Source organism: Sylvia atricapilla, chromosome 9 (assembly GCF_009819655.1).
Source record: "Sylvia atricapilla isolate bSylAtr1 chromosome 9, bSylAtr1.pri, whole genome shotgun sequence".
Taxonomy (NCBI): Eukaryota; Metazoa; Chordata; class Aves; order Passeriformes; family Sylviidae; genus Sylvia; species Sylvia atricapilla.
This window is the reverse complement of record NC_089148.1, coordinates 2,073,176-2,087,109: the sequence shown is the minus strand read 5'-3', so window position 1 is coordinate 2,087,109 and position 13,934 is coordinate 2,073,176. Positions and strand designations below refer to the sequence as shown.

The 13,934-nt window shown below is 36.4% G+C and overlaps 1 protein-coding gene across 4 annotated transcripts in view; it reads left to right on the top strand.

Annotated features, from left to right (window-relative positions):
* CAMSAP2 (calmodulin regulated spectrin associated protein family member 2) overlaps positions 1–13,934 on the top strand; it is an 81,213-nt gene that overhangs the window by 38,653 nt on the left and 28,626 nt on the right. For 2 of the 4 annotated variants that reach the window (XM_066324598.1, XM_066324599.1), the window contains exons 3-6: positions 1,387–1,548; positions 2,221–2,304; positions 8,320–8,352; positions 12,387–12,528. In XM_066324598.1, the coding sequence (XP_066180695.1) occupies positions 1,387–1,548; positions 2,221–2,304; positions 8,320–8,352; positions 12,387–12,528 (421 nt within the window). The remainder of the gene's footprint in view (positions 1–1,386; positions 1,549–2,220; positions 2,305–8,319; positions 8,353–12,386; positions 12,529–13,934) is intronic. The other 2 variants (XM_066324600.1, XM_066324601.1) reach the window with 1 other exon arrangement.

The following is a 13,934-nucleotide window of genomic DNA, read 5'->3' as shown; positions in this document are numbered from 1 at the left end:
ATGGACTCAGGCACACAGGGCTCTCTGGCCACAGCCAGTGTCCAAGGACAAGAAGTTTGTCCCAGGAAGGTTGGCTGTCAGCTTCAGTTGTGTGAATGTCTGTTAAGTGTAGTTTGCCTTTTTGTGTGAAGGAAAGCAACTTAACTGCTTGAATAAAAAGCAGTACATGCTGCTGCCCACTTCTGAGGTCAGCATGATGGCTTTCATCGATGATACAAACACTAAGAGCAGCACATGGTCTGGATCTGTTCATCTTTCTCCTGCTGGGAGTTCTGGAATAAGTGATGTGCATGAAGTCCCTTAACTATGGGGATTAGATAGCATATTGCTGTGTGACTCATGTTGTTCGTTGCTGTTACCATGGCTCTTACAGCTACTTATCTGTGAGATGTTTATGTGAGTGTTTTTTGTTTTTATAGTATTGAACTGATGGTGTTAACGAGTCTTGGGGATTTTCGTTTGCATTTTGAGCTGTGTTTCAAGGCAATGTTTTAAAAATACTGTCTTTGGAAATTGTTCTGATCCATGGGAAATCTTGTTTAATACTTAGAAAGCTGTTTCTGTTTTTCTTATCATGAAGCAGAAGTTAATGTGTTTAGCTGTAGGCACTGCCTCTAAAAACCACCATCATTTTGTTATTCAGTCACAAGAATCTAATGTAAATCCTGGTTGTCATCCTCTTTTTTTCATTATTGTGTTGGGTTGTGGAGGGGACTGTTTATTTTGAACTTTTACAGACAGTGAAATAGCCATCATCTTTCAATATATGACATCAGAAGAAAGGTACTTCCTCTTTTAACAGAAGGTGTAGAATTTTAAACCTAGATCTATAGCTGTGGCACCTACATTACATCCCAGAAGAAAAACAAATGTTGTTCTATCATTTTGTTGGGTTTTTACTAAAGGTTAGTATAATATCTTCTTCCTGGGTTAGGGCTTTAATATAGATGAACTTTCACATATTAATGCAGCATTTTCATGATGATATTGCTTAGCAGGCAGTTTCAGCTTTTATTTCCAGTACAAATAACATTGATCAGGGGGTTTGGTTTTGCTATGGTGACAAATTTAAAAGCTCTCTTTAGCTCTGTTAAAAGTGATGTGATGTTTGAAGAGTTAAACTTGCTTATTCTGTTCACTTTCAGTTCTTTAAATTTGGTGTTAATTCTTTTACAGAAGTTGCTTTTAATTTGCAATTTCATCTGTGTTCTCAAGTCCGTTATGTTTGTTTTCATTTGTTTTTAATTTAAAGCGGACAACCAGACAGAAAACTTGTAGCATTCACAGTTTTGGTCTTTCCATGTATGTGGCTGTGTTCAGAAGCAATACCTAAGAAAGATCTTGTTGATTTGCAAACTGATGAGGTGTTGGTGCTTCTCACTGCAGAGTGCTCACTTGGCCATGATGGACACCCTCATGATGGCTTACACTGTGGAGATGGTCAGCGTTGAGAAAGTCATCTCGTGCACTCAGCAGTATTCCACCTTCTTCCAGGCTACAGAGGTACCCTATGATATTGAGGATGCTGTCATGTACTGGATAAACAAGGTATGAGTGCTGGAAAAGCAAGCTGGGGTTTCCTTTGTTGTCTGTGTGATTTGATTAGAGATGAGAGGCTAGGATGTGTATTTATGGATGTAGGTGTATCAGGACTGTTCTGCTACACACTGTTCCTTCATCTGCTATTTACGGAATATAAAAAGAAAAGTTTGCAGAAGTAAATTGAACATGTGTGAACCAAATAAATGGGAAGTCTAAAATAATACTGTAATAGATACTACATTTGACATCTTAAGTGTCACTGTGATGTTGAGATGCCACACTGCCTGCTCAAGGGTCTCTTTTTGGTTCTTTATAAGTTGTCATCTCATTGTGTACTTTGTCAAGATTTAAACCTAAAGGTATTCTGGTTGTTTGAACGAATCTTGCTCGAAGTGATCTACCTTCATTGCATAATCAAATCAAGTGACAAGAATACCCTGTTAATCAAATGTGACTGAGAATAATAAGGGACAGCTTAGTTTGTACAATGTAAAGCTAACAAGCAGTGACCTAGACTGCATCTGAGAGTGACATTTGCTTTTGCTTCAGGGCTATAGTCTGAAATGTTTGGTTTATCTTTTAGTTCTGTGTTCCTGAGTTATAGACCTTTTGAAGAACTTGTAATTTCTGTGACTTGTCTCTTAGAACAGACAACTAAATGAACTATTTTGTCTCTAGGTAAATGAACATTTGAAAGACATCATGGAACAGGAACAAAAATTAAAAGAGCATCACAGTGCAGAATCTGCAGGAGGTCAAAAGGTAGGTGGAGGAGTTCAAATATTTTAAACAAGAATAAGGATTTATCTGTAAACAGACATTGCAGACACTGAGCTTATAACTGCTTGATAAAGAAAGCAAACTTGTAGTATTCTTTTTGTTATTAGTTTTATCACTTTCATGAAAATACACATTAAGAAATAAAACTAACAGAGTTACACTTTTTATAGCTAGTTGTCCTTTCTGACAAATAAATCTTTGTTAGCAGGGAAACATCTCTTACATTAGTGCTAAGGAATTTAAGAATAATGAATACTTTTCAGTGAATTTAAGCCCCAGACAGATCTGATATGAAAAAGACCAGAACTTTTTTTATGGTTTTTAATAGTTTTTTGCTTGTACATTGCATGAATCTCAGAAGAGCTCTGTATGGGTTATCATGGGAAGGATTGCTCTGGCAGTGATCCAAAATACTGGTTGATTACAGGTTTTATTATCTATACAATAAAAGCAGATTATGTTTGATTCCCTTTCCTAACAGTATTTTTTTTCTTTTGTTTGCAGAGCTCAGTCAATTTAGTGTTATATGCCTATCAAAATACATAGGGATAGCAGACAGTTCCAGAGTATGAGAAATTCCTTACTTCAGGAAGATCCTGTACCCTATTGTGATATAACTATTATTGGAGAATTGGTAATCAGTCTGAACCCCTTTTAGTTATCCCTGCATGTGAATGCAGCCCAGATTTCCAAGCTGCTGCGGGGCTGTAATCCTCCTTCCCAGCCTGGCCTGTTCTCAGGGAAGCTGCTGCCTCCTTTTCCGTGCCACTCTGAGGGAGTGGCAGGTTCCCAGCCTGGGTTGGATGCTCAGCTTCAAAAAACATGAGTGTAGTGAATATATTTGCATTTATAGGTTTGGTTTTTTTTTTAAATATAAGGAACACCAATGAAGGCTAATGTGGTTCAACAAAAGTAAATGGTGGTTCTTGATTATAGTGTGACCCTGCCGTGGAAAATTTAAACTGTGTTCAGTAGTGATAGTAGCACAGAAATCTGGAGAATAAGATGTCCTTAGCAAGTTTATTTCTCAAATTTAGATAAAACAAGGTAAACAGAGGCTGGGGAGATCACCTGTGTTCCTCTGTCCTCTAGTGGTGTTTCTTTATCCTGAAAAAAATAGTAGGAAAATTTATGTGGCTTTTAGGTCACTTGGAAAGACGAGAACACTTTTGAAAATCAAAAGTGTATGAGTGTCTTAGTATGATAAACAAATATATATCAAAGTGAAAACTATTATCAGAGCAATTTCGTAAAATTATCTGTATTTGTTAAAAATCAGTAATGTTTATTTTCACTTATAGTTTGCGATTTATATTAGGAGTAAAAGGATAAAACTTCTAGTCTGTATTTTATCTTCACTGTCAGCATTTCAACATCAATTGTTGAAAGATTTATATAGTCTGTAACTGACCCCATAAACGGACACATTTACCTAAAAATGGTATTGTGGTGTTTTAGACAAATAGTGAAGCTGTAATGGAACACAAGAGCCCAGTTTTGTGGGCCAAGGTACAAATGCATTGGCAAAACAGCAAAATCATTCAACTGTGGCCATATCATGGAAAAAATGTATATTTAAGGCCATCTCTTCTGTACACTGATTTTTTGATACTTTTATCCCAGGTTCATGTTACGTTTTTTGCCTCACTAGGGATTCAGCTGCATAAATTACATTGTCAAGTAAGGTATTCTGTGCTTGGGGGTTGTATTAGCATGAGGATTGATTAATTCCAGGTTTCTCAAAGAAAACTGTTAAACTGATGGTTGATTTACTGCTCTGATATCTCAGCTTTTCTTTTAGTCATATGTCTCACAGTCTTTCCCAAGTTTCCACTTACTCTTCCTAAAGGTAATGGTCATTGCATGCATGCAAACATCTGAGGTTTAGAAACACTTGAAACATTCCAACTAAACCCTGTATCTCTTAACTGAGGATTATACTGAATGCTGACTTTACAAGGAAAACTAATGCAGATGCATTGGATGAGTCCATCACATCAAATCAAGTTGGCCAGCATTTCTAACAGGATTTTCTGTTAAATTATCATGGCTCCTGGCAAGCATCTCTGAGTGTTCACTCCCAGATTCCCAGGTGTTTTACACTGATTTTCTGTCTCCATTTTGCATCAGTCCATGTATTTCTCCTCTAAAAGCACAGAATCACTGCTGGTATTGTCCTTACTGTGAAAGAACTGTAGCTGAATTCCTGTACCAGGTTTGGGCCTTGTTGAAATAAGTATAGAATTTTTAACTTCATGTTGTGCTTGGCTTTAGTTATTAGTAGCAATAAGTATTCTTAGGTTTAAAAAAGGTGAGCAGAGGGGAATTAAATTCTGCCTTTGTATTATCTAAAGCCCTACTACATGATTTTCCATTTTTTGGGGGGGAAAATTAAACTATGCTTATATATATATTTAGCATTTTCTATGCTCATATTACAGTTGTAGCTTCATTATCGGTATCTGAATTGTTTTTATTTTCTTTCTTTGATGTTTTTAAATTTGTAACTGCTGCTTCTATTTGTTTATTAAAACTTAGCATGAAGGGAAACTGGAATTATCCATTGTTCAGCCTTTCAGTCTTCCACCATCATTTTCAGCCTGGGGCTTTTTAATCTATTTTCTCCATGTTACCAAGGCATTTAGCAGTTCAAATGGTGAACCTCATATAAAGATTTAAGCAGCTTTGCTATCTCCTGTTTCTAGACAAAATCTTTGTTTGTTTAAGTTTCAGAGTTTCCAATGTCTTGAACCTGAACTAAATTTAAATTCTGAATGCCCAGTCTGCTGATTAGAGATGGCCAAGCAAACATGGGAAGAAAAGATATTTTTAGTCAATAGGGAAAGCTCTTCTTTAGGTTTAAGTTCTGGCCAAGAAGCAGGAAAATTAGATACCTAAAAGTTGAAACAAAGTTAACATGTAAATTTTAAAATAATTCCATAATTTTCTACAGTTATACATTTGTAAATTAATCAGTTGTGGAAAAATAATTTCAGTGTAGCTCTCAAGCCTGCCAAACTGTGTTACTGTGTTGTTATAGAACTGTGGGGAATCTTTTGGCAATGAACAGTAGATTTCTACATTTACAAAACGTTTAACCATCAAATACAGATTATTAGATACTACAAATTTTAAGAGATACCTGTTTTCTGTGTCTGGATAGATAAAATCAGTATTAACAGATTATGAGGTTGCTTTTGTTTTCTTTCCCTGTCTTCTGCTACTAGCTGTCTGTAGAAGATAAGAGAGGAAGGAGTGTGTATGATTTTTAGTTCCAGGTAGTCCTCTGTGGACCTTGATCAGCTGGTGATTTGTGGTAACCTCATCTTTTCCTGGTAGAGTCTCTGCATCTCTCTTCAGAATTAGGATTTCAAGTTTTGTAGTAAATAGCTTTGTTTTTTAGGCTTCCACTGAATAACATGTGGTAAATGTACAGTTGCACTGGTTAAATTGCTGATTTTCTGTGTAGTTGGAGCTTTCCCAAAAAAATGTTCTTCTTCTGTCTGCTTCTGTGGTTTAGACTGAATCAGTCATAACAGATTTAAGTCAAATGCAAATCCTATGAGAGAAACAAATGGAACTTCATTTAAGTACCTGAATTCGTCAAAGTTTTTGTAAGCTCAGTTTAAACAGTGCAACCTCTTGTGTGAAGATAAAATACTAACACTGTAGTTCCACTTTCCACTAGAATTTAATGTTTCATAAATCCACACTGCTACCAAAAGCTAACTGGTCAAGAAGAAAAGTTTGCAGCAGAATTAGCTTCTTGATCCAATCAGTGCACAGCTGCATGAACACAAATGATGGTGCAAGGAAGATAGCAAAACCCAGCAGTTAGTGAAAGGCATGACTATTGTGTTTTGGCACCATAAAATGAGTTTATATGGAAATAAATTTATCATAGCCATGTTTAAAACTTTTTGTTAGGGGGGTTAAAAAAACAAACATTGTGTAAAACCATAGGCTCTCAACCTGTTCCTTCAGCCTCTTTTTTCCCTCTTTTTTTTTTTTTTTTTTTTTTGGTTGGTTGGTTGGTTTTGTTTTGTGCGTTTTTATTTTAGTGGTGGTGTTGTTTTAAACTCTAGGAAGAAGTCAGCCAGGATTCTCTCCTTAGTTTGTTTCATAGTGACTGATTCTTGTGAAGTTCCAGGGCAAAAAAGTTTATTCTTGCTGATCTAAAGTGACAGTTCAACAGCCACTGAATTCCAAAGTTGTCCAAGAGGCCTCAGCTTTTCTTTAATATATTTTCCTTTACGTGGCCTTAGAAAATATACACTTATAAATCTTAGGGAATCTTATGGGATGTTTGAATTTAAATTTAAAAGGTCTTTCACCCCTTTGAGGCATATTCACAGTCATCTCAGTCACAGTTTCAACCAAGTGGATAAATAAAAGTATGTATTGGATTACTAGTTTTGAGTTGTTACTGTTAGGGGAGGGCTGGTCTTTGGAATTGAAATAAATGTGTGCTTTTTTCCAAAGAGTACTTCTTCAGCCTGGCATTAAATGGACATTGATGGACTTTTTTTGAAATACACTGCACTTTGACAAATGCAAGAACAATGTTCCTGTCAGTGTTAAATAGAATAATAAGCAGCCTGGGTCTGATCTCAGCCATTTTAGCCAAAACCTTGCTTTATGATACAGTTTAGAATTCCTGATTGCAGTTGGAAATTAAGGTAATTTGTTTTCAAATTAACCTGTTTTTCCATAGACTGACTATGTTTAGTGAGGTTAAGAGAAACTGAATCCTATGTGCTAAGTGCTTTAGTGACAGAAATGTCCAGAGCTGCACAATGACATGTGTCCTGTATTTGATTTCTTCTAAGTGCCTTTGAGACTCTTTCCTGCTACCATCCAGTGAAATGGAGGAGAAGGATGTTGAGAACAGCTGTGTTACTGCTGCACACCCATTAGTGCACAATAGCTTTTTACCATAAAAGCTCTGTCATTACTACAGTTGTTTTCAAGGTTTTACAGAAGCCAAATATTTTAACAACATCGTAAATTAATAAGATTCCTTAGCAGTTTGTTCCGGGCTAGTTTTAAACTATATTTTTACGATTTCCAGAAAATATTTATCTTCATTCAAAGCAAAATAAATTCTTTCCTGTACTTCAGTAATGGGTTTGATTTTTCTGCAATGAAATCAATAGAGTGGTGATGTTTTCTGTGTGTATTTATAGTACTGGTACATAATATTTTTATTCTTAATACTAATAGTATTATGCCAGACTAGTACACAGAGTTGTAGAAAAAAAATCAGTGTGCTTCAGATTAGTATTTTTTTGATTATGTATGAGTTTAGAGGTTTATGTATGAGTTCTGATAATTCCTCTGCCAGTAGTCAAAACTCCATCTACATTTCAGGTCATTGCACATCATGCAGCTGATGCTAATGTGATTTGTCATTGTAAAAATATAACTGCCTGTATCTCTTGTTGTCCTGAAAACTGTCATATGATTGTTTAAAAATACTGTTGTATGTTACTCTGTGGCTTGAAGTAACTAACACAGGCTCCACTGCAGTTGGGTGTACAGTGTGTTTATCCCTTTCTTCATTGCTTTAGCTTCCCTGCTTCCCCCTGTGTGCTGCTGGAGTTCATTTTGAGACTTGTGATATTATGACTTCAAGTCTCAAATGAATTCTTCAGTCGGATTGCATATGTAGAGTACAATTAGATGTGTGAAAGCATTTCATAAAACTGCATTGATCTGACAATCTTAGCTGTTCATGTGGGAAAATTATCATGTTGATCTACAAAGAGTGCAGACGTATTTCTCCAGTGTTATTGCTGCTAATTAGCTCAATGTGCAGAGGTTACAGTGCACTTATGCTTGCCATTAAATTACAACTCACTGTTATACAAAACTGAGAATGTTAAAGAAAATTGCTTTATAAAAGTAATTTATGAAATCTGATAAAATGTTCCTTTTTTTTGTTTTTTTCCCTTTGCTTTTTGCTTTTATCCTTTTTTCCTACTGCTTCCTCTGAAGTCTCCTACCAAATGGTTTTGGAAACTGGTTCCTGTAAGTTTGCCCAACTGCTTCACTTTGATCAAGTTGCTTATTTTGGGAATGGCTTTGTCCATGTCATGCTGGTCTAATCATTCATTTCATTTATCTGTATGAGGTAATTTTATAAGAGATTGCCCTGCAAAGGAGTGCATACTTGCAGAAGCCTGTTTTGCAAGGTAATCTGTGCCAAAGAAATGTGAAATGTGATGCTGGATGAGGAATTACTTTTCAGGCAGTCAGTGGGTTTGTACAAGGCAGTGCTACTTGTTATTTACTCATGTCAAATGAACATTTAACTTTTTCATAAACTTTCAATTAACACATGCTATTTGATACCAATTCTCTTTTAAAAAGAGACTTGCACAAGTAGTTTTTGATTGTTGATGCTACATGCAATCTGAAATCTTATTTATTCTAAGCATATGCAATCATTACACTATTCATCTAGAATTCCCCATTTTCAGCTGATTTAAGACTGCTGTTAATCTCTCCCCACACAAAATTACCCAAAGCAGCCTACTTTTAGTGAGACTATAATTTCACTAGAAGTAATTTAAAAATAACTTTTCATGTGTGCAATAATATAAAGTTTGTTTTCTCTGTGCTGTGTTGCCTTGGGGTTATCATTACTTTATCATGTGGGAATTCACACTTGATGTGCATCAGATTATTTATTTGGCAAGGTTTGGCTGGGAGCAGCTGTTCAGGTATATGCAGTATTGCATACTTCTTATCTGAATTCCAGAGAACTAATTCCCATCTATCATTGCTCTAAAGATTACCAAGTAATTGATCTAGCAGTCTCTCAGGTATTTGTTGCCGTAGGTAAGGAAACACTGTTCTTACATTGCAAAAGAAATTGAAAATAACAAGGCAGTTGCATGTAGGCAACAAGAAAAATTACTCTGTCTGGCAAAGCAGTTTAAAAGTACCGTCTCCAGCAGCCTGAGCGGTGTTCAGACTCCTGACAGTCTCTGTGGGCAATTGCCCTATAAAGGTACCTATTACAGTTGTAACACAACTCTTCACAGTACAGCCCTGTAATTCTGTTTTGGAATTAAGGTACTGTAACTAATTGGAGGGCATAATGCAGAAAAAAATATAAGAATGGACCATGATATCACAATTTTTTTTTTTTGTCTTATTTTGTCAAAGTAAGGCTACTTGAAAACAAGTTTTGGAATGTCTGTCTTTTGTTTTTGTCTAAGATGTTGGTTTACTACTGAGTCTCTTCCTTTGCCTAAAAATGATAGTCAACTCTGAAATACTCAATCTGTTGAGAAGCTAACCCAGTTTGCCTGCCAGTTATCTGTAAACAGCTTGAATTAGTGCTATTTATGTTACTTTGTGTTGTTAGTTCACTAGGGATGCAGTTAAACTCCGAGTGCTACTGATAATACTCAGGCTGCTCTCTCACTTCAGCCAGACTCCTGTCTCTTCACTTTAGAATAGAGCACATTTCATAGTGACAGATATTCCTGAGCGTAAATACACCTAAAAATTCTGATAAGTACATTTATAACATGTTATCTACTGTATGGTAAATGTGTAAGAGCATTCCTTGTTACTGATTAACTCTGAATACACACAAGCACTTTTGACAGGGTAGCTGGTGCTATTGGTTCATCTTTAGCTGACCTTGTTTCTAGGCAAGTGTCTCAACTATACCTAGACTAGGTTAAGTGGAATAAGCTCAAAGATGCTAAATCAGGATGGTTTAGTATCTCAGAAACAAGATGCCTCTATTAGCATTTATGTTTCAATTAGCCCTAGGGCTTTACAGTGTAGAAGTTCATTTTCCATTATTGCATATGTATTTAGTAGCAAACACTGCAGCTAATGAGAAGAGTTTCTTCAAATGAAAGTTTGTTTAAAATGCAGTGCAATTACCAGTGGCTTTCATTTTTTCAGTATAATTTCTTTTATCTTTCCAACCAAATTGAAACATGATGCCTGCTGTACACCAATGAACCTAGCAGATCAGGTTATATGAGTTTATCTTTCCTGAGGTAACGTGCCTGGCATTCTCTACAATGAATTAAATCCTCTCTGTCCACTTCAAAGATATGACACAGTTTCTAGCATGGGTGGGCACTGTTCATAAGGCCAGTGAAGGCATCATCAAAGTGAAGTGTACTTTTTCACAGGATTTACTGTGCAGCACCACTATATTGCCAATTTCAAATATTTTTGAATACTCCATTAAAATATACTATCCCAAAGAATATATAAATTTAACAGAGGTTGTTGGCTCATGATGTTCAGTCCATCTATATCCTGTATCAGTTACCATTATTGGTGCTTAATCATACTTTAATTGTGGTATTTCATAGACTTAATTTCAGTCATGTTGAGGAGGACATACATGGAATTTAAAACTTAGAGCATTTTCATCAGAGTGGGTCACTGGATTGACATAGAGTGAGAAAGAATAAACTTTCACTGCAATTAAAATTGGCCTATTTCATTAGAGATACTAGGGAGTATTAAAAACATGGAGAAAAGAATATTAATAATGAATAGCAGGAACGTGATTTTTGTTTGGTGTTAATGTTTCCTCTAGCACACAAAAATGGGATTTCCATTTCTGTAAAGTGTTTTCAACAAACAAATACAACTACACTAAAAGCATGAAGTAACAACTAAGTCTCAGGGGGTTTTTTAATTATTAATTGGTTGAGGTATAAGTTTTCTGGGCCAAGCACAAGCCCTTTATTTTTCTAGAACTGATGTGACTGCTGTTGCCAGATTAGGTTTTTACTTAGGCCAGTTAGGAGGACACTGACATTCACTAAAATAATCCCACGTGATCCTTGACAGAAAATCAGTGACAGTAAGTGCAGCCCTCAGGGTTAGTCTGTGGTTCCACAGACCTTTTTACATGCACAGATGGCTTCAACAATTCCTACCCCACCCGTGAAACCTCCATCCCTGCTCATGCACTCAGTCACTGCAGAAGCAAAGGAGGAGAGAGTTGCTGTAGCTGGATCACTGGTTTTGGTACAGTCCCATCAGCAACTGCTCCAGCACAGCAAAAGGTGGAGTAGGAGGTTGGAACAGTCAGTTTTAGCCTTGCTGAGAGGAGTAATTTCCACAAACACTTCTGAGAGTCCCTACAGGGAGACTGGCAGTTCAGTGTGTATAGCTGCATTTAAATAGTGTGAGAGAAACTCAGAAACACTCTTCTACTCATAACAGTTCTGTGGTATGAATACAGCAGTAACACTTCACTACTGTTTTTAAAATGTCTCAGTGCAAACAAATTCAAGTCTATACCACTTTCTTCCACCTCCATTTGTTTTCCCAGGAAGAAGTGGAAAAAAATAGGGATTATGTTAAGTTTATTTTTTCAGTAAACGCTTCTCTCCTATCACAAACACAAAAAAGAAACCCATTGAAAATATATTCACTGCAGATAAATGCTGTATCGATATTCTAACCTAATGATCTCTTTATATGCTGACTTGATTTTTGAAATATTTCCATTTATTAATGGGTCACTGCATGGTCATAACAACTGACCATTAATATTTCCTGTGTTTATAACTGCTTATAGTGACACATGCGAGTGGAGTTGATCAAATGCAGATTTCCTTGTTTCTGTATTTGTCATTAAGTCAGTTATATGAATGAGATTTTGTGTTAACTCCAGAGTCACGTGACTTGCCAGTAAACAGAAGTTGCACTAGCTAAGGACTTGTCTCACTGTTTGCACATAGATCATTTTTGATTGTATAATAATGACACTTAAATTTTAGTTAAAGTGTAGAATGTTATTTAGTTTAGTGTGCTATAGAAAGATCATCAAAACTTGGTAATTTTGAAGGCTAAGCTCGGTATTAGCATTGTTGCTTTCCTCTTAGATATTATTTTTCCTGTTCAAAAAGTAGCATAACATGAATAGTTTTATGAAATAGAATACTGAGAATATTCAGCTATTTCTTGAATACTGCATTTCACTAACAGTGTAAAACCTATAGTGTGAACATGTTTCTTCATATGTTTCAGAGCCTTTGTTTCTCTAAATTTCTCCATTTCAATTGTAGGCACGTTACCGAAAGGAGCAAACGTTGCTTAAACAGCTGCCCTGCATCCCTTTGGTGGAGAATCTGCTGAAGGATGGTACAGATGGTTGTGCTCTAGCAGCCCTGATCCACTTCTACTGTCCAGATATCATTAAACTGGAGGGTATGTCTGGCACCTCTCTCAGCTTGTATACGTGGCCATAAAAGTTTAAATGTCTGTGTTTGAGAACTGTGTGAAGGAAGGTGCTTAAATGCAGTTTCCAGCAGGCAAAATGTGAATGTGGTGAGTTTGATATAAACTTCATGCCTATTTCCTTTTACATTTAGATAAAAGGAGCCCAGATGTCCTTCCCTGGTGTGCTTGCTTTTATGTTGTCACTAAAATAAACATATTTGGAACTACCTTCAAAACTCCTATTCTTGAAGCTACCTGAGTGCTTTTAGTGAATCTGAGCAGTTACAGGTAGAAAACTTAGAAGAGTTTAGAATTAGGCTCTGCATAGCTGCACTGCATGGCAAATAGTTGCTTTGTATTCTGGGCTTTTAGCTCACCTGAGACCTACCTGGATCATTTATAGAGTGACCAGAAATGTAAAGTGTGGAATCTATTGGTGTCATGCTGTTCTATAATAGCAATTGTCTGTGATGATGAGCAGCTTCATCTCATTCTTTTGCTCAGCAGCCTGGTAAAGTTATACCTTCCTCTTGGCAACTAAGAGCTGTAAAATGTCTTGGCAGCTAACACCCATCATTTGCTGCCTGTGTTCTTTCTATGATACCTTTGATGTCGTGGGAACATTTAGACAGAAACATCCTGAGAAATCCAGGAATATGAAAAAGGGTTTAGAGCTTGCTAAGTTCTGAAATCTGGAATTCATATACACAACCACTTTATAGGGAGCTCCCAGCACAGTAGGCATTGAAGATGAAAGGCACAAAGATGCATTCATTCACCTTTCTTCTGCAGCTTGAGGATTCTGATAAATAGAACTTGCAATTTACATGAACACCGCAGCCAAATGCATACTATTATATGTGATTAGGAGAGAGTTAAAACTTGGGTGGTGTTGACTGGGGTAACACCTGGTCTCTCTGCTCTGCTCCAGCGTGGCTGAGAGCACAGACAGTCTGTGTGCCGTGTGTGACCAGCACCTTCCTGCAGCAGCTGGCTTTACACAGGGCAGGGTACATGGTGTCTTTGGAACTTTATTTTAATATTCTTGTTAGGTGTCCTGACATCATCTTCCCTAAAGATGCACATGTGCATGTTGTTGTCTCAGAAGTAAATTCAAAGGTACTCCAAAGCAACTGGAAACACTGTAATAAGATTTTGCTCATCTTCCCTGTACTTAGGTAAAATAATTTTTGATGCATCTTGAATTTTACTGAGATTTGGTTCTGTACTGAAACTGAAGAAGGCAGGTAATAAAAATACATATGCAAGAATGCTTAAAAATGCATTAACAAAAAAGAGAAAAAGTATTCTAGGGTTCTCTGTAGTCTGAAATAGATCAATTCTTCTCATTACATCTTCATTTCACTTTCAAATCTAGGTTTCCTTGAAGGAAT